This window comes from Mustela lutreola, chromosome 1 (assembly GCF_030435805.1).
Source record: "Mustela lutreola isolate mMusLut2 chromosome 1, mMusLut2.pri, whole genome shotgun sequence".
In the NCBI taxonomy this organism is placed as follows: Eukaryota; Metazoa; Chordata; class Mammalia; order Carnivora; family Mustelidae; genus Mustela; species Mustela lutreola.
Window position 1 is genome coordinate 234,060,190 of NC_081290.1, and position 27,796 is coordinate 234,087,985.

The 27,796-nt window shown below is 36.1% G+C and overlaps 2 protein-coding genes across 2 annotated transcripts; both read right to left on the reverse strand.

The window, feature by feature from the left end:
- Positions 1-2,122: 2,122 nt before the first annotated feature.
- Positions 2,123-9,151, reverse strand: LOC131834003 (olfactory receptor 51F1-like). Its single transcript, XM_059178088.1, has 3 exons — positions 9,109-9,151; positions 8,146-8,177; positions 2,123-3,037 (listed from the first exon to the last, which is right to left on the reverse strand). The coding sequence occupies exons 1-3, from the start codon at positions 9,149-9,151 to the stop codon at positions 2,123-2,125; spliced, it is 990 nt and encodes a 329-aa protein (XP_059034071.1).
- An 8,666-nt stretch (positions 9,152-17,817) lies between these two features.
- Positions 17,818-18,789, reverse strand: LOC131834058 (olfactory receptor 51F1-like). The gene has a single exon (XM_059178208.1). The coding sequence runs from the start codon at positions 18,787-18,789 to the stop codon at positions 17,818-17,820; it is 972 nt and encodes a 323-aa protein (XP_059034191.1).
- Positions 18,790-27,796: the final 9,007 nt, after the last annotated feature.

Consider the following 27,796-nt stretch of genomic DNA (forward strand, 5'->3'; position numbering starts at 1 on the left):
GGTTTGATCCCAGAATCCTGGAATCATGACCTGAGCTGAAGGCAGAGGCTTTAACCCACGAGCCACCCAGACACCCCTATATTGTTCTTTTTATGGCAGAATTCTACATTGATGACTCAGATTCAGTTTTGGGGCTATTCAGACTCACCATTTCTAGTACCATAGATAATACACTTCAGGCATTTTATCTTATCTAAGGAATCCTAGCTAGATTTTAAATTGAATACATGCATTGGATGTTTTTATTTTCAGAACTTTACTGTTTATGAGCTTTTTCAGAATTGAGATTCAGTATATTGGAAAGAATCTCTATTTTTTATTTCTAAGCTTTGTTGACAACTCTGCAATACTAGGATACTTACAGTAGTAAGTTCTTTTTTTTTTTTTTTTTTTTTTTTTTTTTTTTTTTTTTACAGTAGTAAGTTCTTAAATCAAAGGCAGTTCCACAGCATCTTATGTTTGCATGGTTGCATCTTAGAAATACTTTCTCTAATAAAGCCAAATTTCTTGTTGCAAGATGAGCCCACATAAATCTAACATTAGTGCATATCCACTGTCTTTCTGATGCCCCTGTACTTACATCAAGTGAAGACGATGAAGAAGAGACAAGGATCTGCGATATCATTCTCCTCTGAGTGGAGGGTATCTATGAGAAACCCATTCTCAGGAGAATCATTCACCCCGTAGAAAAATCTATTCCTAAGGGATATTTCTGGTCAACTGTATTTTCTTGTTTTGCCTTTGTGCTTCAAAAACACTCTGCATGCCTAAATCTGCTTGCTGTCCCATGTGGTTTAATGCACTGCAATTGCTAAAGTGGTTTTGTTTTTAACTTGCTATGAATAATATTGAAATATATGCCAGGAAAATATAAATATTGAAAAAAACATGGAAAGTGTATGAATGTAGTTTTCACACCTGCTTTGGGAAGGAGACCTCTGAAATCACTTGATATACTCTGGTATTTTAGATCCAGGTTTTCCACAGAGAGAAAGATTTAAAGATTATTCTCTACCCCCACCATTCTCCCACAGAGATCAAAGTAAATGTATGTTATGTTGATGATAATAAACAAACAGCAGAGAGATACAAGTTATACTGTGTTTAGTTCAGTGGCTTCTCAAACTGGCTGGATATTAGACATACCCTGGGATCTTGTTATAAATTCAGATTCATAGGCCTCATCCTAGAACTAGTAAAATAAAATATTTGGGATGGGGCTCAGGAATCTGCACTTTCATAGATTTGGGGTTTTCAAGAGCAGTTTTAGGTTCATAGCAACAAAATTCAGTGAAAATTACACAGTTCCTGTATACCCCTTACCCCAGCTTATGCACAGCCTTCTCTATCATCAATATCTCTGATCAAAATGGTGCATTTGAAACAATCAGTGAACTTATCTTTGGCACCTGGGAAATTTTAATTTTAAATTATGTATAGCAGTTGGTTTTGTGAAACCATCCATGAAAAAAATGGCTTTAATTACTTTTAGTCAAATTGGGCCATATGCAAACTGGAATAAATGCCAGAGACTGTGATCTCAAGATCTAAAATAGTCCTTTGCCTATGTAGTTTGGAAAGTCAGAATTTTGATCAAGTGCTGGGTAATATAAGTAAAAAAAAGGGGGGGTCATTTGTAAGAAAATGTCTTACACATACAAAATGAATTAAATGGCACTTAAATTGTTCAGATGTTTCTTGAGATACAAACTGAGGGTTGCTGGAGGGGAGGGGGTGGAACTGACTTTGTTAGAGATAGGAATGGTGTATGAGAAATAAACATGGAAAAGATGCTTATTGGTTTCTTATTAAATTTTATTTGTGCTGGATATTTGGAAAATTAATTCAAAGTGAATGATGTGTAGTTTTGATAGAAAGAGTAGAGAGATAGGAAGTGAGTTATCCATCTATAGGAATAGGGTAACTGAGAGACACTGAGATCTGACTTAGTATTTTGGTGGTAGAAAACATAAGATTGCCCTAGATAAGACTAACAGCATTGTGGAGACATTTGAATCATATGACACATAGCTACACCCAACTTTAAAATTGCATGGATTATAACTCCAATTTATGATCAAATTTTACTGATTTGAAATAGGTCTTCATGGGTCAGTAATTGTTAAATATGAGTTCGCTTAGAACACACAAGTTTGAGCACAGCTCTTTGAATCTGCTTTGTTTTCACACTATAGATGATGGGATTCATCACAGGGGGAATGAGCAAGTAAATATTAGCAATCAGTGTGGGCACATATGGTGGAGAATGTTTTCCAAACCTGTGAACAAAAGACAGGCTGATTAAAGGGATGTAGAATATGGCCACAGCTGTGATATGAGAAATGCAGGTGCTGAAAGCCTTTTTTCTCTCCTCTGGGGATGCAATGTTGAGAACTGAGCGAATGATCAGGACATAGGAAAGCAGGATAAAAATAGAGTCCACTCCAGCAGTAGAGATGATTGCAGTTAGTCCAAATGCACTGTTGATCTTTGTGTCTGAACACGAGAGCTTCATTACGTCAGGGTGGAAGCAGTAGGAATGATGGAGCACATGGCTTCGGCAGAACGATAGACGCTTGAGAAGCAAGACCAGTGGTGTCAGAATGACAGTTCCCCTGGTAATGACTGCCAAACCAATCTGTGCAATCCTTGCATGAGTTAGAATGGTGGCATATCTCAATGGGTTGGAAATGGCCACAAAACGATCAAAAGCCATAGCCAGGAGCACTGAAGATTCCATGAAAGTGAAGAGGTGAATGAAGAACATTTGTGATAAGCAGGCATTAAAGCTGATCTCCCGGGCATTGAGCCAGAATATTCCTAGTACTGTCACCAATGTAGAGATGCATAAGCCAATGTCAGTGGTGGACAGCATGGAAAGGAAATAGTACATGGGCTCATGGAGGCTTGGCTCAGTGAAGACCACGAACAGGATCAGGGTATTCCCAGAAAGAGCAGTTAAATAGAGGCAACAGAAGGGGATTGAGATCCAGGCATGGGCCCATTCAAGTCCAGGGATGCCAGTCAAGAGGAAAGTAGGGAAAGTAGAATTATGGAAAATTTGCATTATGATCTGCAGGAGCTGAATTCTCTTGTCAAATCTTGATTTTCTAAATTTAGAATTTTAAAATTATGTTTAAAGTTTAATACACATTTATAAATTGCTCAAAACTTTAGAGTACAGCTTAATGAGTACAGCTTAATGCATCTCTATGCACTCATATAATTACTTTCAGGATAACTGATAGAACATTACTAGCAACCCAGAAGGCTTCCCAACGCCTCAACCTCAGCAATATCCTCTCCCATTGTAACCATTATTCTGACTTCTGTTACCATAATGACTTTTTTCTGTTCTTGATCTTGAGATAAATAGAATCATGCTGTATGTTCTCCTTGCATCTGGCTCCTTTCACTCAATATTCTGTCTGTGGGATTCATCATTGAAATAAGATATTTAATTAAGTTCAATTTAATTTCATACTCAGGTAAATTGTCTTGTTATTTATCACTTAGTAATTTGGACTCATCAATATTTTTGTTACTTTTTTATCCTTCAGCTAGACTATAAGTTTATACTTATTAATATGGTCTCATGAGAATAGAGTTTATTTTCAGCTAAACTTTGCTTAGTATAATTCTTTCCTCATAGAAGATATTCAACATGTTTTTGCTAATTTCTATTTTATTTGCCCTCCCTAAAATACTCTAGTGATGAGTAGGAATAAGCCCCAGGAAATAATTTTGCCTTGCAATTTTAGAATTATTAAACTCATATTGTAAGTGAAAATTTACTTTAACTTAGCAGAGAAGCATCTTTTTTCAGGGTATCCTAAGAATCCACCATAGATAATGCCAGTTCATCCTGTCTCATGACATATGTTTACTAGAGGGAACTGAGAAAAGAGGCTTCAGTGCCAGGGATCTGAAGCTTGGTACTCTTCTTAATTTGTAAACTAAAATACTGCCTTGTTTACCATTATGGAACCTGCCCATGTCAATGAGAGAAATGATAATCTTCTTTTATAGCATGTATGCCCTGGTCTTTAATCTGACTTTTGATTTCTTATAGAATTATTTGGATATATATTATGTGAATAATAAGAAGATGTTCCATACAATTATCTAAGTGTTTTACATAGCTTACTTCAATTGAACCTTGGACAAACCTAAGGAGAAGTATTTTTATTTGTTAGATGCAGAAGGTGAAGTTCAGAAGTTTGGATTAATAGCTGAAGGTCATAAAATATGAAAGAATTGATGTTGGCAATCAGAGAAAAGACTTTAGAACCTTTATTATTAACAACTGCACTGCACTGCACTTTTCAGTGATAATAATAATGATACAATTCTAGTTCAATAATAATATTATACCCTATCAATTAATAAGGCAAATGTGTTAGAGATATCTATGTTTGCAAATCTCTCAATTATTTAATGTTTCTATGGTTCAGAGTCAAAACAATTTTATGTCAGACTACATATGTATTGTATGATATGTAAATAAACTAATGAGACTTAATTTTAGCAAATTGTAAGTTCTTAAGCATATTATCAGAGGCTATAATTTAAGTTAATCCGTTGCATGTTATAATTTAAATTAATCCATGGTGGAGTGCCTGGGTGGCTCAGTTGGTTAAATGTCCAACTCTTGGTTTCAGCTCAGGTCATGATCTCAGGGTCGTGTGATCAAGCCCTGCATCCAGCTCTGGGCTCAGCATGGAGTTTCTCTCTCCCTCTACCCTCCACATTCATGCTCTCTCTTTCTTTCTAAAATAAATAAACACACCTTAAAAAAAAAAGGACTAGGATATCCATTGTTCCTTTAGTAGCCATCCCTGATAATTTCTATTAAATTCTATAAATTCTATTATGCTTATTTAAATACAATTTTATGATCTAATTGATTTCATAACTTACTTATGGATATAGATAAAAACTAGTTTGATTATTTCAATGAACAAAATGTCTATTTCTCCATTTTAATTCCATAGGCATTCTATAAACAATGTTTTTATTCATTTATTTTCTTAATTTAGCATACTTTCCTTTATCCTAGGCTAAATCCCCTATATATTAGATCCACGTATTTAATTCTTATTTTTCTGCTTAAATATCTCAGCGTCAACTGGAGCACAACATGATTGCTTCTGAATTAGTCCTCAGAGATCCCACAACTTATATGTTCTGTTTTCCTCATTTTGATAGTAACTCTGTACATCTGAAAATCTGTGGTGACTTGATGTATCAGGTTGCCTGATCCAGAAATCTGAATGTACTTCCACATCCCATTTGTTGATCATTCATTTCTGTTTGTACTGCCACTGTTCATAATTCATACAGCATATTTCTCTCAGAATTTTCTAAGATTTAAATAGGCTTCCATTTTTTTTTAACTTAAAAAAAAAGATATATTTTATTTTCTTTTTATTTTTTTTATTTTTTTTTAATTTTTTATTTTTTATAAACATATATTTTTATCCCCAGGGGTACAGGTCTGTGAATCACCAGGTTTACACACTTCACAGCACTCACCAAATCACATACCCTCCCCAATGTCCATAATCCCACCCCCTTCTCCCAAACCCCCTCCCCCCGGCAACCCTCAGTTTGTTTTGTGAGATTAAGAGTCACTTATGGTTTGTCTCCCTCCCAATCCCATCTTGTTTCATTTATTCTTCTACCCACTTAAGCCTCCATGTTGCATCACCACTTCCTCATATCAGGGAGATCATATGATAGTTGTCTTTCTCTGCTTGACTTATTTCGCTAAGCATGATACGCTCTAGTTCCATCCATGTTGTTGCAAATGGCAAGATTTCATTTCTTTTGATGGCTGCATAGTATTCCATTGTGTATATATACCACATCTTCTTGATCCATTCATCTGTTGATGGACATCTAGGTTCTTTCCATAGTTTGGCTATTGTGGACATTGCTGCTATAAACATTCGGGTGCATGTGTCCCTTTGGATCACTACATTTGTATCTTTAGGGTAAATACCCAATAGTGCAATTGCTGGGTCATAGGGCAGTTCTATTTTCAACATTTTGAGGAACCTCCATGCTGTTTTCCAGAGTGGCTGCACCAGCTTGCATTCCCACCAACAGTGTAGGAGGGTTCCCCTTTCTCCGCATCCTCGCCAGCATCTGTCATTTCCTGACTTGTTGATTTTAGCCATTCTGACTGGTGTGAGGTGATATCTCATTGTGGTTTTGATTTGTATTTCCCTGATGCCGAGTGATATGGAGCCCAAAACCAGACAAGGATCCCACCAAAAAAGAGAGCTATAGACCGATATCCTTGATGAACACAGATGCGAAAATACTCAACAAAATACTAGCCAATAGGATTCAACAGTACATTAAAAAGATTATTCACCACGACCAAGTGGGATTTATTCCAGGGCTGCAAGGTTGGTTCAACATCCGCAAATCAGTCAATGTGATACAACACATCAATAAAAGTAAGAACAAGAACCATATGATACTCTCAATAGATGCTGAAAAAGCATTTGACAAAGTACAACATCCCTTCCTGATCAAAACTCTTCAAAGTGTAGGGATAGAGGGCACATACCTCAATATCATCAAAGCCATCTATGAAAAACCCACCGCAAATATCATTCTCAATGGAGAAAAACTGAAAGCTTTTCCGCTAAGGTCAGGAACACGACAGGGATGTCCATTATCACCACTGCTATTCAACATCGTACTAGAGGTCCTAGCCTCAGCAATCAGACAACAAAAGGAAATTAAAGGCATCCAAATCGGCAAAGAAGAAGTCAAATTATCACTCTTCGCAGATGATATGATACTATATGTGGAAAACCCAAAAGACTGCACTCCAAAACTGCTAGAACTTATACAGGAATTCAGTAAAGTGTCAGGATATAAAATCAATGCACAGAAATCAGTTGCATTTCTCTACACCAACAGCAAGACAGAAGAAAGAGATATTAAGGAGTCAATCCCATTTACAATTGCATCCAAAACCATAAGATACCTAGGAATAAACCTAACCAAAGAGACACAGAATCTATACTCAGAAAACTATAAAGTACTCATGAAAGAAATTGAGGAAGACACAAAGAAATGGAAAAATGTTCCATGCTCCTGGATTGGAAGAATAAATATTGTGAAAATGTCTATGCTACCTAAAGCAATCTACACATTTAATGCAATTCCTATCAAAGTACCATCCATCTTTTTCAAAGAAATGGAACAAATAATTCTAAAATTCATATGGAACCAGAAAAGACCTCGAATAGCCAAAGGGATATTGAAAAAGAAAGCCAACGTTGGTGGCATCACAATTCCGGACTTCAAGCTCTATTACAAAGCTGTCATCATCAAGACAGCATGGTACTGGCACAAAAACAGACACATAGATCAATGGAACAGAATAGAGAGCCCAGAAATAGACCCTCAACTCTATGGTCAACTAATCTTCGACAAAGCAGGAAAGAATGTCCAATGGAAAAAAGACAGCCTCTTCAATAAATGGTGCTGGGAAAATTGGACAGCCACATGTAGGCTTCCATTTTTTTAAAAATAGGCTTCCATTTTTAAAGTAACTCTAGCTAGTATTACCTGAGACAGTTTCTCCTAATTTTCTGTTACATTTTCCAAAAAGCTAAAAGATAGAAGGAACAGACCAAAGAAGTACTAATGTTAAAACTAATAGCCTACATCAAAGATATCTGGAGGGTGATTAACTCCTAACTAAGGAATATGGAGATCAACTGAGTCAAAATATACGACAGCACTTGAGCAATCAAGAAGGTAAAACAACTCTATTCTTTCAAGAAGGAGAATTGAAAGTCCTATTTTCTAGATTACTAGTCATTTCATATAAAAAAAGGTCTAGAATTATATCCTGCTGCTGAGGAAAATCAGTTACCATCACATGATGGTCTGTCAAAATGATGAATAACAACACAATCTTTCTAGAAAGCAAAATGCTATTCCCATGATTGAAAATGTCATGGGTTCAATTAATTACTTTATTTATCCCTTCACAGAGAACAATTTGAGAGAGTCCTTTATTATATCTTTCTAAACTTAGGAACATCTGTGGTATGTTACAAAGTTAACCACCTACATGGAGGGGAAACAGTTGCTGCACCCTCTGAACATGCTGACCTGGGAGACACTTCCATTTCCATGTCTGGGGCCTGGGATGAAATATGCACTAGGTGAAAGATCAGAGGACCAGTGAAAGGATAGCCCTAGTATTCTTGGTGAGAAGAAGAATTAATATTGAGCCAGGGTCTTTGCCACATATCTCTACCTGTTATTGCTTTAATTGAATAGCACCATTAGTAGGCTTCTAACTTTTTGGTAAGAAGGCTTTAGTACAGAGTGAAAGTTCCCTTAGACAGACATAATAGGACCAGTGTGTGAAGCCAGGTCTGTCTGACTCTCTAGGTATGCTCGTTTCACTGTACCACATTGCTCCTGGTGTTCAGAAAAAATTAAAAAAGAAACAAATCAGATTGCTGCAGTCTTAAGAAACTGAATGGAATAAGAGTGCTGCAGTAAGTGTAAACCCAATTAGAAATATAAGTAAAACAATAGAGAGGATGTACCAGTGATTTGGGGTTTTGGTCATTATATGTGTCAGGAAATACAGACATAGAAGAAGCACAATTTTTCTATGATTAGCTAAACAAATGAGAACACAGTGTTTTTACAGAATTTGGAATTTCTGATTATGGATCAGATTCTTGGAAATGAACCATACAGTGGAGAATAAGTATAATCAGTGGCTCTGATCAGAGACTGGAGATGGGGAGAGTAGGTAGGGAGAATCTTACCTTTCAAGATGTGGAGAATAGAGAGGATACAAATAAGATGTTGAAGGGGTAAAGCCAGAGACTAAGTGAATTATTGTCTTTAACTTCACTTCCAAGAAATTCTTCCTTGTGTTTATCTAAGCTAAATTACTCATGATGGATTAGAATTTTATCATCAGATGCATTTTATTATAGACACAATCAAGGACTGGTTCTGATCTGAGCAGCTGCTTGACTGGCCTTTATAGACAGGGAGGAGAACTTCTTTTACCCTTATTTAAAGTGGACTATATGAAGGTCACCTACTTACCTCTATGGAAAATTTTTATAAAGAACGGTGATGGTGTAGTCATTTACCCATTTGGGATAAATACACCCTTGGGGAATTTCAGTGCCATTCTATTATGCTTCAACTCTCTGGTGCCAGGAAATGTCAAGGTGGAGAATTAAAAAAAAAAAAAATGTTGACATGGTAACTCTGTGTTTATGTGTTTTAATTAAAAATGAAATTGAGGGGTGCCTGGGTGGCTCAGTGGGTTAAAGCCTCTGCCTTCAGCTCAGATCATGATCCCAGGGTCCTGGGATCGAGCCCAGCTCAGGTCATGATCCCAGGGTCCTGGGATTGAGCCCCGAATCGGGCGGTCTGCTCAGCAGGGAGCCTGCTTCCTCCTCTCTCTCTGCCTGCCTTTCCACCTACTTGTGATATCTCTCTCTGTCAAATGAATGAATAAAATCTTAAAAAAAAAAGAAATTGAATCATTACTTTGAACATGGATACAACATTTAAGAGGAGGAGCCAATATTCTTGATTTTTATTCTATGTGTTTCTTGTAAATAATCTATTATACAGATTTTTTTGCACAATGAAATGAAATAAATACTTTGAAAGTATCTCAGGTAGTAACATAGTGCCAAGTACTCAGAACATATGAATGAAATATTTGTTAAAATGAGCAAATATTTGTTAAACTGATTCCTACAATTCAGAAGCAAACAGTAAAATAAAATAACAAAGCCAAGGGGTTCCATGAAGATTACCCTTTTAGTAGAAGGAAGATTTGTCAGCATAGCCCATCAGATTGAAGCAACTCCAGTTGAGGAAAAGAAGGAGATTGGCTCTTCTTCAGGGACTATGTTAATTAATGTCTGTTTTCCAAGTAATTTCAGGTATACTATCTTATTTGGTCTTAGTTGTTCAGGCTAAAACAAATATTTTCAATTTACCTGACATATACTGATAATCAAAGTACTTGACACAAAATCAGTGGTCAATAGTGTTTGTCAAATTAATTTATCCCTTACTCTTTCATATCTATTTCACAGTCTAGAAAAAAGAATCATAAATAAGCAAAATAGAAGCCATTTTATTAAACTCTAGTTTAGTTGATGATTAGGCTAATTAGCTAATAAAGTTGGTTGAATATAGGAGTCATAAAAGTAATTTTAACCTACATCGAACATTTTATTTTAACCTGACACTTATGTGTATAATTTATTCATCATTGTTTTATGTGGAGTTAGGACCTTTCAATGTAGTTCTGCAAATTGCAATTTTATATTATCTTTCTAAACTGTATTTTTCTTTCTAAAGATTTTATTTATTTATTTGACAGACAGAAATCAAAGTAGGCAGAGAAGCAGGCGGGGTGGTGGGGGGGGAGGTGGGGAGGCAGGCTCCCTGCTGAGCAGAGAGCCTGATGCGGGGCTTGATCCTAGGACCCCAGGATCATGACCTGAGCCGAAGGCAGAGGCTTTAATCCACTGAGCCACTCAGGCACCCCTGTAAACTGTATCCTTAATACACTGTATAAAATTTCCATTATAATAACTATGATGGTGAAGGAAAAACAAGTAGCCCACAGGGCACTTGTTAAGGGGAAATGAAGACTTGCTAATTGGAGAAAGAGCTGAGTGTTCAACTGGCTGCTAGCATCAGTCAATATGTTTTACAGAGGGAATATATATTACTGTGAAATTTAGCAAGTTTATTCAGTAGAACTTTCGTGGAAATTTTTTTGAACCATTTTATTGAGGTTTGATTGACATATAAAAAGATATATATATTTAATATTTATAATTTGATGGATTTGGGAGTAAGCATACAACCATGAAACCATCATCATCATAAAGGCCATATAAATATGTGTCAACTCCAACGTTTTCTCCCACCCTCTTTAGTATTATTATGTGTGTGTATGTGGTAAAGCACTTATCATAATACCTCCCCTCCTAGCAAATTTTAAGTATACAATACAGTATTATTATATATAGGTTAACAGGTATGTGAAAAGATGCTCAACATTAATAATCATCAAGGAAATGGAAATCAAAATCACAGTGAGATATCACTTCACACTTATTAGGATGCCTACTTTAGGGAAAAAAAAAACAGCAGCAAAAAACAAAAGATAACAAATGTTGGTCATTTTGTGGAGAAAAGGGAACACTGGTACACCATTGGTGGGAATTTAAATTGGTACATTGTAGAAAACAGTACGGCGATTTCTCAAAAAAATTTAAAAAAGAACTAGCATATGATCCAGCAATTTCATTTCTGAGTATTTATCCAAACGAATTGAAATCAGTATCTCAAAGTGAAACTTGCTCTTAAAAATCTACTACTTGCTTCTCTCAAATCCTTGAGCCATTTGCCTGCCATCTTTGATGAGTTTTTTTCCCTGCTTTTCCACTTTTTGAAAAATGTACAAAAAATTATGAAAACAAAAATTTCTGTGAATAGCTATGATAGAGCAAATCTCACTTTGAGGTCTACTGCCCTGCTACCCAGGGTTAGAACATAATGTTTTCTTGGCTGGTGGAATTTAGGTACAACTTGAACAACAAGAGAAGCTATTGCAGATTATTTTAAGCAATGTTGTGATTCTATTATAAGATCAATCTGACTTTTGCATAGGAGGTAAATTAGAATGCAAGAGAGATTGAAGGTAAGGATACCTGGTAGCGTGTGCCTATAGTACAGGCAGATTCTGAAAGTACAGAATAGTGGAGTTGGAAATGAGGAAGTTATAGTAAGTGCAGCATCAGAGAAGTTGCATTGTGTTATATGTTACCAGTTTCAGTGTGGAAAGACAAGTTGTCAGGGGTTGGAGGAGGTTGGTGGTGTTTTTTCAAAGTAAAACTCTTAATCACTTTACATTCTTCATTATAAAGGATAATTCCATTCATCCATAGAAGGAACAGATTGTAAAAGAAACACAATAAATTTGTCTTTGGAGTTGCTGAATTTGAGGTACTGGTGGGATTTATGGATTATTTTGATAGGAAGATATGGTTATAAATGTTTCATGATAGTATATGCTCATGTTTTATCTATTTTTAGACCTAGTAGTTCTTGATAAATATTTGCTGAATGAATAATGAAACAAATTATAATTTTGGGGAAATTGGTTTTGTATAATGGACTTCTTTTCTGTTTACTTAATATAACATAGAGCAATGAGTACAAAAATACAGAGTTAAGTTGCTATGGACATTTTGTAGTTTTTGCATATTTTCTTCAATTCTCATAAACTGTCCCAGACTAAGAATTATGTTTTCTTAAGGCTTAATGGTGTATAGCATTATTTGTTATTAGTAGCAAAGAATTAGCATTATATTGAATTCATGAAATAGTAATTGTCAGAATAAGTAATTCTTTAATATAGTAAACATGAAAATTTCATGGAGAATCTTAATGTAGACATGAGGAACATTTTACTGTTTCTGTGTCTAATGAAGTAGATTTTTAATCTTGATTATTTTTTAATCACTTCTTCAAAATACCTGAATCTGTCTCTGCTCGCCTGCAGGAAAGATATGACATGCTAATATATGTGTTTACATTTTATAAATTTACATAACTGTCTTGTTATTTATCTAATCAGTGATTTTGTATTCCTTGTACTTTTGCCTTGATGAGTTTTGCTAAAGGGAAATTTTCAAATTGAAAATATTTTTCTATTTAGTCAATCATTTATTTATTAGGATACTGGCCATTGTGTTAAAGATATTTGTCATTAATCAAATGTTCTTAATACACTCTTTTGGATAAGGAGTGGATACATGAGTGGTGTTGGATGGTTCTTTGGTAAAATATTTCCCCTTTCCTGATAGACCCAAACATAGAAGTGAGCTCAATATACTAGTCTTGTACACATGAACTTGATTGAGCAATACCAGAAACTTAGATACTGGCCCAAGAAGGGTCAATCAGATATTTTTCTCATGAGAATTTTTTATCTTTATATTTTTATTTTTTATTTTTAAAGATTTTATTTATTTGACATAGAGAGAGAGAGAGAGTGAGAGATGGAACACAAGCAGGGAGAGTGGGAGAGGGAGAAGTGGGCTTCCTGCTGAGCAGAGAGCCCAATGTGGAACTTGATCCCATAACCCTGGGATCATGACCTGAGCTGAAGACAGACATTTAATGACTGAACCACCCAGACACCCCTATATTTTTATTTTTTAGAGAGAGAGTGCACACAAATAGGGGTGAGTAAGAGGCAGAGGGATAGAGAGAGAATTTTAAGCACCTCTGTGCCCAGCACAGGGCCTGATGTGGGGTTTGATCTTAGGACCATGAGATCATGACCTGAGTTGAAATCAAGAGTAAGATGCTTAACTGACTGAGCTACCCAGTCCTCTCTCATGAGAATTCTTAACACTGTTTTTCAAAATAATTTATATGATAGAAAAGCTACAAAAACAATACTTTCATATCCTTCACCTTGATACTCCATTTCTTGAGTATTTAAAACCTTAAGGGAAGCCCATGAACCTGAGGACATGGCAGGCTGTTGAGCTTCTCCTGAGCATCCCAGGGCTGCTCTGGCTTCTCTGTCACAAGGTTAGGTTGTTTGGTTCCTCCTTGTACTGCCTACATACTTTCCTCTTAATTTGATAGATATGCTTATTATTAAATGTGCCCTTCACATGTCTCATTATCTCTTGGTCCCAGTTTGGAGCTCTTAATCCATCATCATATTCCACAGAGGTCACATTTCCATGAGCTGTTTTCAGCCAGTAACTGAATATGGCAGGGAAACTAAGGCAGGCCCATTCCTAGAAGATACAGAATTCCTCTAACAGATGACGTTGACTTGGGGATACCCAATGACCTTGACTAATTCTGTTTAGAATTGCCTGATAATCTCAGATAATTCTTCTACCAGAAATTTTTTTTATCTTTCTCCTCAACTCAAGGTGAATCTTACCTCAAAATATGACAGTTCTTCCCATCTCCTTTTTATCCATTCTTGCCTCCTTTTTATAATGTTACCTAGCCCCTCATTAGCTATTTGTCTGTTTTGCCCCCAGAGATGTCATGCTCTATTAAACATCTCCACAACTGCTTGCACTTTTTTTTTTTAAAGATTTATTTATTTATTTATTTGGCAGAGAGAGAGAGAGAGAGAGAGAGAGATCACAAGTAGGCAGAGAGGCAGGCAGAGGGAGAGGGGGAAGCAGGCTCTCTGCTGAGCAGAGAGCCTGATGATGTGTGTCTTGATCCCAGAACCCTGAGATCATGACCTGAGCTGAAGTCAGAGGCGTAACCCACTGAGCCACCCACGCGCCCCAGCTGCTTGCACTTTAAGCTCTCTTGCTTGCTTTTGGACCTTGTCAGTTCTTATAATAACTGCTACCCTCTGGTTTTTGGTGATTACCTAGACTCTGTTTTGTTCAGACCTTATTATATATAGGGTTATTAATAAGCCTGGCTCAGTGACTGCATCTCATATTATCCCTGGTCAGCAGAGAAGAACCTCTTCTCAGTGATGCCGATATCATTTTTGCAGCTGATTCCTAATGTACTCAGTGGATGCTGTGTCCTCTAGGCTTCTCCTGGAACACAATCTAGGGTAGGTCTTCTGAACTTGTATAATCTATTCATCCCAGTGTGCTCACTTCCCTTAGCCACTTTATTTTATTGGTTAAAAATTGTTCATAAAAGAAGCAGAATCATGAATACAATGTGTATTAAAAGAAAATGTGGAATGAATGTAATATTTTAGGGTGGGAAGAAGCATGATTCAATTTGAAATTAATCTGTTGCATTCAACAAATGGTAAGAACACAAGTCTACTTGGAACACATGGATAATGAAGTAGATAAGCAAGCATTAAGGTTGACAGAACTTGATCCATCCTTCTGAAGGAAACATTTTGAATCAATTTTTTCCATAATTGATCAGATGAAAGCTTATTGGATGGATCAATTGAAGAGAGAAAAATTGGCAAGAAACACAACAGCTGTACATGAAAGAAAGAATCAGGACATATACAGTGTATGGAAAAACATAATGGAAATAATCAAATGCCTTCACATGCACAGAACTGTATTTTTTCCTGTCTTTACAGTTTCTTTTATTTCTACATGTAACCAATAGGCAGATCTTCAAGACTCTCTTATGAGTACCTTTTTAAAAAGAGATTTTTTTATTTATTTGAGTGGGGGTGGGGAGATACAGAGAGAAAGAGAGGAAGAAAAAAAAAAAAAAAAGCCCAAGCAGTGTAGGTGCTGAGCCTGAGGTGGGTCTTGATCTCATGACCCTCAGCTGAAACCAAGAGTTGGATGCTCACTCAACTGTGCCACCAAGACCCCTCATACTATGAGAATCTTCTTAATGGTTCCCTCTTGAACTACTGAACTTTATTAGAATGTTAATTTAATAAATTTACCCCAAGCCCACTCTATACACTAAGCCATGCAATTCCCATTAATGAATTATACTAAGTATCATGTATAGGTAATATCCTAGACATTTTGTAAATCAATAGTACAACTCAAACTAAGTAAGGTCATCCAAGATTTTGCTTGCAGCATATAAAGTCTTCAAAATACATTAAAAAAAATATTCCCTTTTGCCATTACCATGTTCTCTTGCAATTTCAGGTAGGTCTCCAGAGATAGTCTTTTCTTGGGTAGGCTATTAGGAGTAAGCTTTGTAATATTATAGCCCTTTGAGCCTCTCAATATATAAGTCCCTCAACTTTAATATTCTCATGTGTTCTCTCTCTCTGAAGCTCTATGCAGCTAACAGGCATGTAGAATTACCAAAACAAAAGTCCCCTTTTGTTTCCTGAAAGAAACACACCCAAATTTCTAAACCAAATCTACAAATCAATTCCTTTATACAATAGTATTGTTCAAGCAAAAGATGTTCTTTAAGCAGCTAATACAAATCTTACCATCTAAATTCACTTAAAAGAATCTGATGGATAGAGAAAAGTGAAGAAAAAAGGAAGTAAAGTTTTAGGTTTTTATATTCTTCAGTGCTATATCCAGATCAGACCTGTGAATTTAAAACTCAGGAGAGTATTCTTTCACGAAGAGTAAAATTGTGACAGAGTACTTCTCACATTGTTCGACAGACTTGCTTCCAAAATACACTTTTCTCTATTTACCTTTGGAAACATTTTCAACTTAGATGGCAACACAACAGGTATCATTTTGCATTATCAACTTTCACAAGATTTAGTACATTACTTTAATTACTTTATTTATTTTTTTTTTTTGTCTATGTTACTGCTTCACACACTAGACTTTAGGCTTCTTGAGTGCAGGGAATATGTTTCTTCCAACTTTTAATTTCTATTGCTTCTTACAAAGCCAAGCATAAAGTTGGCTCCCAATCACTGGTATGCTGGTAAACTGAATCTCTGAAAAATAAAAAGTCCTTATTTGTAGTATTTGTCAGTTCCTAGGTATAAATGATGATTTGAAACTGCCAATATGACATTGTTGAATACAAGAGTTGAGATGAGTTGCACAATATGGCCGCTTGCAAGCTGATGTGTGCTGGCTCCAGCACATTGCTTCCTCCAGTGTTTGTGGGATACATAAAACATCCCTCCTATTTGTGACTTTTCCAACTTCAATTAAATTGTTGTGACACACATCAGGTTTCCACCTCCACTTTCCTCTGCATTTTTCTACCATTTTATACAACTGAGTTTTAAGTTTCTGCATGTCCCCTAAATTGATATGTTTACCAAAAAATCTTTTTGTATGTAAGAACCATATCTTAGGTATGGCTGCATATAACCACTTATAGGCTGAGCATCATGAATTATTTACCTTTCATTCTTTGTTTGGTTAATATAGCTATAGTAGCTCCTTTGTGTCACTTGTGAAGCCTCTGAAATTTTATGGAAAATATGAACGTGCTTATATGTGGTTTTTCTGTGGAGAAGGGTTCATAGATTTCATTAGATTCCATAGGGATAATTATGCTTTAAAAAAGGTTAAGAAACCCTGCCTCAAACTTTATCCAGTTCTCTAAAGTTCCCATTTCCTATAATGAATTAGCAAATGCCCTTAATTCTTGAAGCTGGGTTACTAACTGTCCAGTACTAGATACCGATCTATGGCTTACATGGCATGACATATCTATTCCTATCTTTTGGACTATTAACTGTAAGTGAAGAAAACAAGCTAAAGTATACTCTAGGAAAAACAACACAACTTTTCTAAAGGTATAATGTTTGAACTAGAAGACTCAGTTCTTACTTTTGATCTTGTAATATTTTTCCTAGATGCTTTTGGCAGAGTATTAAGACACTAGTGAATACTGTGACATCTAACATGCAGAGAGTCTAGATTCAAATCTCAACCCTGAGCCATGTTAGTTGTCTGGTTGATGGCTTACATGTCTTTAGACCTCAGTTTCTTCATCTCTAAAATGTAACTAATATTATTATATATTTCACTGAGCTGTTTGAAGAATAAATGGAATATGTCTTAAAAGCTGTTAGTAGAACACATAATATAAAGTAGACACTAAATGTTAATTTCTTTGAGTATTTTCATTATTTCATTTTTAATGTTTCCATGTTTCCCTTATTTGACTATAAAATTCTTGGGGTGTAGCATATTTTATGACTGAAGACACAAAAATGATCTCCAAATATGTGTTGAATAAAGGAATAAAATGACAAAAAAATATATCTGATAGACAGTAACCTACCAGAGTTGCCTTTTACAGTCAAAGTCACTTTTTTAGGTTTTTCTTAAGCAGTTATCTCTGTTTATTTTGTAAGGAGAAGACTGCGTATATAGCCTTGCGAATCTGTTTTGTTTTTACACTATAGATGATTGGGTTGAGCACTGGAGGCAAAAGCAGATAGATATTTGCCATCATCGAATGGACAACTTTGGGGGCTGATGGACCATAACGATGCACCAAGGACAGGCTCATCATGGGGATATAGAAAACAGCCACTGCTCCAATGTGGGAGACACAGGTGTTAAAAACCTTATGTCGTTCTTTAGGGGAGGCAATACTGAAAACAGAGTAAATGATCAAGATATAAGACAGGACAATGCATGGTGTATCTACTCCTGTAGTCAGGATGAGATCAATTAATCCACAGATGCTGTTGGCCTGAGTATCTGAACATGCTAATTTAATCACATCTGGGTGGTAGCAGTAGGAGTGGGAAAGGACATTAGCTTTACAGAAATTAAGGGGCTTAAGGAGCAAGAGTAGTGGTACTATTAATACTACAGTGCGTATTATCATTAACAGGCCCATCTGAATGATTCTAGAATTAGTGATAATGGTAGCATATCTCAGAGGATCACAGATGGCTGCATAGCGGTCAAAGGCCATAGCCACCAGTACCCCAGATTCTATGAAGGTAAATCCATGTAGAAAAAACATCTGGATAATGCAGGTATTTAGACTGATTTCAACTGTATCAAACCAGAGGATACCTAATGTTGTTGACATTGTAGAAACAGTCAAGCCCAAGTCAGCAGCTGAAAGCATGGAGAGGAAATAGTACATGGGCTCATGGAGACTCTGCTGGGTAATGATGACAAATAGGATCATGCTGTTCCCAGAGAAGGCAATGGCATAGAGACAACAAAAAGGGATAGAGATCCACACATGGACAGACTCTAGGCCAGGAATGCCAGTCAGCAAGAAGGTTGGAAATTTAGATGTCAGGTTGCTTAAGATCTCCATGTTTTTCTGGATTTGTAGCATTTGTCCTCACAATTATCATATCCTATAGAAATAACAAATTACATTGTCACACAAAAATATTTAGATAAATTTTCTTTTGGTTAGGAGAGCTGTCTAGGTCATGGATTAGTACTTTATCATTGAGAAACTCTAAATTAAACTATTTTAATTATAAATTATATGTATATAATACTCAATATATATAAATATTTTTACTCTTAAATTCAAGGAAAATACGTCTAAATAATCTTATACATTTTGATGATAATTATTTCCTATATTGATAGAATTTTAAGTGTCATTAGATCATAAGATTTTTATGAATAGATTATTAAAATATAATAAATAATAAATATCAGTGCATTCAATTTTGAATATGTTATATATGAAATGACTATGGGAAACCCACCTAAAGATATCCATGGATCTTCAGTGTCCACAAAGGTGCGAATTTCCAGGCAAAAATCTCCAGAACATTTCAGAGTTATCACTGAATACATGTCATTTTAATCAAAGAGTTTGGGTGAATCACCCTCAGAGAGTACATTTACAAGAGAAAACCAATGAAGACAAACTCCACAGAAGTTATTGGAAAGGATTATATATGCTAAAGCAAGATGAGGCTAGACAGCTTTATAGGAAACGTTAAAGCCAGGAGAGATGGTGTTATGACTGGGTATTATATGAACAACAGTATGGAATTGCTTAAGTGGTTAGGTTATACTCTATGTGGAAAACCCAAAGACTCCACCCCAAAACTACTAGAACTCATGCAGGAATTCAGTACAGTGGCTGGATATAAAATTATTGCACAGAAATCAGTTGCATTTCTATACATCAACAAGATAGAAGAAAGAGAAATGAAGGGGTAGATCCCATTTACAATTGTACCCCAAACCAAAGATACCTAGGAATAAATCTAACCAAGGAGGGAAAGGATCTGTACTCAGAATAACTGTAGAAGAGTCATGAAAGAAATTGAGGGAGATGCTGGTGGCATCACAATTCCAGACTTCAAGCTCTATTACTAAGCTGTAATCATCAGGACAGTATGGTACTGACACAAAAAACAGACACTTAGATCAACTTAACAGAATAGAGAACCTAGAAGTGGACTCTTAACTCTATGGCCAACTAATCTTCGACAAAGCAGGAAAGACTATCCAATGGGAGAAAGACAGTCTCTTCAACAATCGTTGTTGGGGAAATTGGACAGCCACAGGCAGAAGAATGAAACTGGACCATTTCCTTACACCACACAGAAAAATAGACTCAAAATGGATGAAAGACCTCAGTGTGAGACAGGAATCCATCAAAATCCTTGAGGAGAACACAGGCAGCAACCTCTTTGACCCCAGTTGCAGCAACTTCTTGCTAGACATGTCTCCAAAGGCAGGGGGAGCAAAAGTAAAAATGAACAATTGGGACTCCATCAAAACAAAAAGCTTTTGCACAGCAAAGGAAATAGTCAACAAAACCAAGAGACAACCTACAGAATGAGAGAAGATATTTGCAAATGACAAATCAGTTAAAGGGCTAGTATCTAAAATCTATAAAGAACTTTTCAAACTCAACACCCAAAGAATAAATAATTCAATCAAGAAATGGGCAGAAGACATGAACAGGCATTTCTGCAAAGAAGACATCCAAATGGCCAACAGACACATAAAAATATGCTCAACATCACTAGGAGAAATACAAATAAAAACCACAATGAGATATCACCTCATACCAGTCAGAATGGCTAAAATTAGCAAGTTAGAAATGACAGATGTTGATGAGTATGTGGAGAAAGGGGAACCTTCCTACATTGTTGGTGGGAAGACAAGCTGGTGCAGTCACTCTGGAAAACAGTATGGACATTCCTCAAAAAGTTGAAAGTAGAGCTACCCTATGACCCAGCAATGGCACTACTGGGTATTTATCCTAAAGATACAAATGTAGTGATCCGAAGGGGCACCTGTACCCCCATGTTTATAGCAGCAGTTTCCACAATAGCCAAACTATTGAAAGAGCCAAGATGTCCATTGACAGATGAATGGATAAAGAAGATGAGGTATATATTTACAATTGAATATTATGCAGTCATCAAAAAATGAAATCTTGCCATTTACAATGATGTGGATGGAACTGGAGGGTATTATGCTAAGCAAAATAAGTCAAGCAGAGAAAGACAGTTATATTGTCTCACTGATATGTGGAATTTAAGAAACAAGGCAGAGAATCAATGGGGAAGAGAGGAAAAAATGAAATAAGACAAAACCAGAGAGGGAGACAAACCATAAGAAACTTTTAATCTTAGGAAAGAAACTGAGCGTTGCTGGAGGGGTGGGGGATGGGGTAACTGGCTGATGGACATTGGGGAGGTATGTGTGTAATGAACACTGGGTATTATATAAAGCTGCTGAATCACAGATCTGTACCCCTGAAACAAATAGTACATTATATGTTAATTAATTGAATTTAAATAAAAAAGAAAGTCTAGAGAATGTAAAATAATCTAAAATTACAGAAAGAAGATCCTGGGCTACCCAAGGGAAAGTTTCGAGCAAGGTTCAGAGAGGGAGGGTTTATAAAAGGACACAAAAAAATCTTTATTTTCATTATCATGACTATGGTGGGAGTTTCACAGGTATGTACATATGTCAAAGGTTGTTAAGTTATGCACTTTAAATGTGTAATTTATTTTATGTCAATTACACCTCAATAAAGGTATTTCAAAAGAAAAAAAAAAAAGAAAGAGTAGTGGTTGACAGGGTCTAGAGATAGAGGGGAAAGTGGAGTGATTGTTAAACAAACTTATCCAGAGTGATAGAAACATTTTGTAATTAGATCGTGGTGCTGCACAACTTTGTAAATATATTAAAACTATAAAAAGTGTGTTGTATATTTTTAAGGGTTAGGGTTAATTTTATGGTGTTTATATTATGTCTCAATAAAAAATATTCTTAATTAAAAAAAAATTTCAAATGCAGCCAAGAGCATGGTGGCCGTAGAATAAACAGTTGGAAGTCCAGCAATGAAAGCTGAGAACCTCCTACAGTGTCTTCAGGATGAAGGGACAAATAAGTGGTAGAGGCACAATGCATATCATTTCTGGAAACTCATCTGTGAAGGCAAGGAGAGAAATAGGCCATCACTAAGAAGACCATAGGTGGATGGAGGATTTTTACAAGATTGGCCAGACTTAGAGAAATGTAAAGTTAGAGAAGATAGTGAGAGAGTGAAAATATAGAACACTAGTGATTAATTGATACAGAAAGTAGTAGGTGATTGAATATAGATAGTATTTGAATGTGAATATGATGGTAATTAGCTATCAAAAAAATGAGGATCATCATTCCACTGACCCTTGAGGGTAACTGGCAAATGGGTAGATTGGTGGAAGCTTAAGTGAGAAAATTATAAAGCAGTATGTACTTAGTGTTCCTTTTTTCCTTTTTAAAAATTGTGGTAAAATACACCTAATATAAAGTGTACCATTGTAAGCATTTTTATGTGTCTAGTTCAGTGGTATTAAACACATTCATAATATTGAGCAACCATCCCCCCCTACATCTTCATAATTCTTTTCATCTTGAAAAACTGAAACTGTCCACCATTAAACATTCACTCTTCATTCTCTAGTTATCTCTTTATAGAGTTCTGACTACTCCTAATATGCCACATAAGTGGAGTCACCCAGTATTTGTCCTTTTGTGACTAGCTTACTTCACTTGGTGTAATATCGCCAAAAGTCATCCATGTCATATGTTATAATTTCCTTTCTTTCTTTCTTCCTCCCTCTCGCCCTTTCTTCCTTCCCTTTTCTCTCCCTTTCTCCTGATTGTCCGCCCTCTCTCCCTCTTTTCATTCCTTCCTTCCATCCTTCTTCCTTCCTTTCTTCCTCCCTCCCACCCTTCTTTTCTCCTTCCTTCCTTCCTCCCTCTCTCCCGCCTCCCTCCTTCTCTCTCTCTTTCTCTTTCCTTTCCTCTTCCCTTCCCTTCCCTTTTCTTTCTTTCTTTCTTTCTTTCTTTCTTTCTTTCTTTCTTTCTTTCTTTCTTTCTTTCTTTTTCTTTCTCTTCCTTATGAATTAAGAGTGGGAAATTTACTGCTGTTCAAGGAGTATGAAGTGATGGATGCTGGTTTGAGAACATGATAGAGGTTCTCAGTAAACATTATAAGGAATAAATGAGGCAGCCAAAAATATACAGAAATGTTATAAATGTTATTAAGCTGTTCAATTAAAAAGTTAAAAATAATCTTGAAAGCAAAACATTTAAATTGTTAAATTGGTAAAATCAATCTACGAAGACTTAAATAATAGCAATATTATTTATTGTAGTATTAATGTTTTTAATCAAGCTTTTAAAAATACTAGGTATGTTTATTATCTGAGAGTAAATACCTATAATTAGCATATATATCATCATTCCCTTTAGGGTGGTTTTCTATAGTCCCTTTTTAAACTCCAGTTCTCAGGTTCTCATTATATCTGAGAAAAACTATTACAATATTTTCTATAATCTACTCAGGGTCAGATATCTGTGTGTTATGTGGATCCCTGAAGACAAGGTGAATCCTAATGTTACCATATTTTCTGGAAGTTCATATGAATATTTGTGAACAGGTAACAGTCAAAGCATAAAGTCAACACAATGAACACCTTTCTCTACCTTCTTACCAGGTCTATGTGGAAAGAGGAGCCTTCCTTGTCTTTACCACTGGAGAGAGAATAAGTTACAGTTCTGGAGCCATGGACTTTATAGCAAAGTGAAATTGAGCGGTGGGGCCATTGTTAAAATGTGCATCTCCCTGGGGCCATATTCAGAGGAAAACTGAAATCTCTTTCTCTGTCTGTAAATACAGGACAATGCTATATAATCACAGAAGGATTTTAGCTACTAACCCAAATGACTAGTGACCCATAGGCATTAAATGCAAAGCAAAGAACCTTAATTATCCATATAAATGGAAAGTTTACACACGTTCTGGGCATTGTAGAATAGAGAGATACATGTTATGGGCTATGTTTTATCAGCACGCTGGCAATATAGTAACCAATATTCACTGATATAATAATTATAGTGACAATGAAGAGAGAAATTATGCACTCCAGCTTCCAGGCCCTTAGTCCTACATTATCACACTGACACATGGGGAGGATGATATATACATTCCTCAGTCCATCTCTTTCTAGCCACTCACTAGCTTTTCCCCAAGAAATGGGTCAGCTCCTTATTTGTTAATTGGGCCCCATTTAGCTGGTGGCCAGGTCACTGTGGGTGAATGATGAGTGCTTGTGTATATGTGTTCTTGCTCTCATAATTGCTATTCTCTTGTACTAATAAGTTCAAGGACCTAAGATTCTTGGGGGATTTTGTTGTTGTCAATGTGGATGGTTGCATAACAGAGGAAGGTTGCTTTTCAGACCTAGCAATTCTAGATTTATGGGAAAAAAAAAGACCCAGATTTGAAAATTCTGTTTCTCCTTTATTGAGAAGTCTCACATTGGTGAAAAGAGTCTTGTGTTTACCTAGATCAATAAAACAAAGATTTCTTACCCATTTGGCTATTTTTCTTAAATTTCTCTTTTTCTATTTTTCCTGTGGTTCCTGGCTGAGACTCTTTTTGTTTTTTTTTAAGATTTTATTTATTTATGTGACAGAGAGAAAGCACAAGCAGGGGGAGTGGAAGGCAGAGAGACAGGGAGAAGCAGATTCCTCACTGAGCAAGGAGCCCGATGTAGGGCTCAATCCCAGGACCATGGATCATGACCTGAACTGAAGGCAGATGCTTAATGAACTGAGCAGCCCAGGTGCCCCCTGGATGAAACTCCTAATGCCAGAAAATGTAAGAGGTTCAATTTAAGTATTATAACTCTACCTGGAACCCCTATCAAGTGTCTGGCTGATTCTTCAACAATAAAAAAATGAGCTATGAGCAAATCATTACACCACATTTTATAAGTCGGTATAAAATAATTTAAAGTTTACCACTGTTGCCTTCAAAGAGCTTATAACATAACTAGGTTTCCATCCAAATTTTTCTGTGATGGTTTGATTATAAAATAATAAATAGTCCCTGATTATCCCTGCTTCCTTGAACCCTTGTGTAATCCTTTGCTCTTGAATATGAATAGGGCCTGTGACATGCTTTTAACCAATGGTATAATGGCAGAGGTGATAGGATATTACTTTGATTCCTATATTACCTAAGATTGGCTCTAATGAAATGTCAACATGTTGCTTTGCCATAGGGCAAAGAACTGAGGGCCATCTGTAGCCAACAGCCAACTAGGAACTAAGTGTGGCTTCCTCCAGCTGATAGCCAGCAGGAAACTGGGTTCCTTAATCTGACAAGCCCCAAGGAACTAATTGAATCCTACTGACAGCCTGGTGATCTTAAATGTATCTATTTCCCAGCTGAGCCTCATGTGAGACTTCGGCCCTGACCATACATTGATTATGGTCTTGAAACTCAGCTAAGCTCTATCCAGACTCCTGCCTTACTGAAACTGCGAGATAAAGATTTTGAGTTCTTTGATGACGGGACATTTGTGGTAATTTGTAATGCAGCAATAGATGATTTCTGTATAAGGTCTAAAGAATCTGTTTCAATGCTATTCATTGCTCTGCTGTCTTGGGTTTCCTTATGAGCACTAAAGCACTAACATACAGGGTGACATTTACTTATGCTATGTCATGAATCTTCCTGGAGATTTTAGGTTATTGAGGAAAAAGATTAAGCTTTTTACAGTTTATGCATTATATAAAGTACCCAGAACACATCTGGATACATCATAGGAAGCAAATAATGTCTTGTGAATTGGAAATAAGTCTAATATAAGGAGAATAACATACATTCAGCAGACTGAGCATGTGAGTGTACTGCTCAATGATTTATCACATAGAATTGCAGCCTAGGCAATGATATGAAAAGAGACCAGCACGTTTTTTTTCTTTTCTTTTTTCTTTCTTTCCTTTTCTTTCTTTTTTTTTAAGTTAAATTTTATTTTACTTTTTCAGTGTTCCAAGAGTCATTGTTTATGCACCATACCCAGTGGTCCATGACAAACATGCCCTCCTTAATAATACCACTAGGCTCACCGAATCCCCCATTAATTTGCATCTTCTTTGGGAGTAATGAGGTAGAAGCTCTGATACATTTCATCTTGTTGGGATACCTCCTTTTAGGAAATGCCTTTCCAAACTTTGTTTCTGTAATGGCAAGCTTAATTTTCTGTAAGAAATACTTGCAAACAATACAAATGACATCATTAGAAGGGTGGGCAAAGCAAAGAGATAGGTGCTACCTGTAACTTACTCCCACAACAGAAAGTTCCTTGTTTCTGTGGTTGTTGACTAAAGCCTGACCTTCCCAAGTCTTTTGTTTATTTTCTGTCCAGTGGTGTTCTTTTGTTCTCATGACTCATTTCCATATGGCTGTCCATAGATCAGCAGCAGTTACTGAAGTAAGCATTCTTTTGCCATCACCATGGAATCCCTTTGAGTACTTGTCAAATGACTATGCTTGCTTTGAGGTTTGCTGTTGTGTCCTATGCCTGGTAGCATACGTTCTTTGGTTTTCTTCTTCTGTAATAGTGTCTTGGCATTCCAGATCTGTCATGTTTCCATGTAAATGTGAGCATAACTTCCACAGGAAAACCTCCTAGGAGTTGATTGAGATTGAATAAGATCTGTTGACCATTTTTGGAAGAAACTTTCTATTTAAAACATAGAACCTTATAATTCCTGAAAGTGATAAATCCCTGTATTTGTATGTCTTTGTAATTCTTCCAGCTGGGTTTATTTTCCTAGTGATACTTCTCACAAAGTTTTTTGATGTATTCCAAGTTGTATGACTTTTGATGTTACTTTATTACATGATCTCATGTGAGAACTTCATTTTCTAATGAATGGTTAATACATAGAAATACAATTGTTGTTGCGCCTGGGTGGCTCATTCAGTTCAACACCTGCCTTTGGCCTGGGTCATGATCCCAGGGTCCTGGGAGGGAGCCCAAACTGGGCTCCCTGCTCAGGGGGGAGTCTGCTTCTCCTTCTGTACTTCCCCTCATGGTCACACTTGTGTGTTCTCTCTCTGTCTCTCTCAAATAAATAAAAATGTAAACTTTTGAAAAAAGAAATTCACTTGGTATTTTAATATTGTTCTTATATTCAGTTATATTGCTTAATATGACTAATCACCAATAATCACTTATGGACATCAGTTATTTTATCTAATGCTATGCCTGTTTGTTCTGTCTGATTATGTAAATGCACAATCATGTCATCTGTAAATAATTCGTTTTGTTTTGATTCCTTCACAATGCTACAGTCCTTTACTTTTCTTGCCTTCTTGTACTAACTAATTACTTTGATGCTAGGTTAAGTAAAATAGTGATAGTGGGCATCATCATCCTGTACCCAAACTCAGAGAGAATATTTTCATTATTTTAACATTAATCATGGTTTTAGCTGAGGAAGTTTCTGTCCAGTTTACCCAGTTAACATGGATATCTATTGGAATTCATCACTTTTATTCAAATTTACTACAGATTCACAGTTGTTTCTTTCTATTCTATTAATGGGTGAAATACATTAAATGATTGTTCTATATTCTTGGTGGATTATTTTAAATAATATTTTATTTGTTAATTTGGCCCCTATGTTACTGAGAGATTTGATTTCATTTTTTCTTGTTTTGCAGTACCCTTTTAACGTTTTGGGACTCACAAAATTTAGGAAATGTTCTTTCTTCTCTCACTCTAGAGCCGTCATTTAAATCTCTGCCTTAGTGTTCATCTGTTCTCTGTGTGTGTGCATATCTCTGTGTTCAGAGTTCCATGTTTTATATTACTTTACTAGTCATTTGGATTAGGGATCACCAGAATGACCTCATTTAAAGTGGACTATCTCTGTAAATACAATATCTGCAAGTGAAATCACATTCTGAGGTACTCCAATATATCTTTATCTGGGGCGTTGGGGTTCACAATCAACTGATAACATGGAATGGTTTTGAAATGGAAGGCACCAGTAGGGGT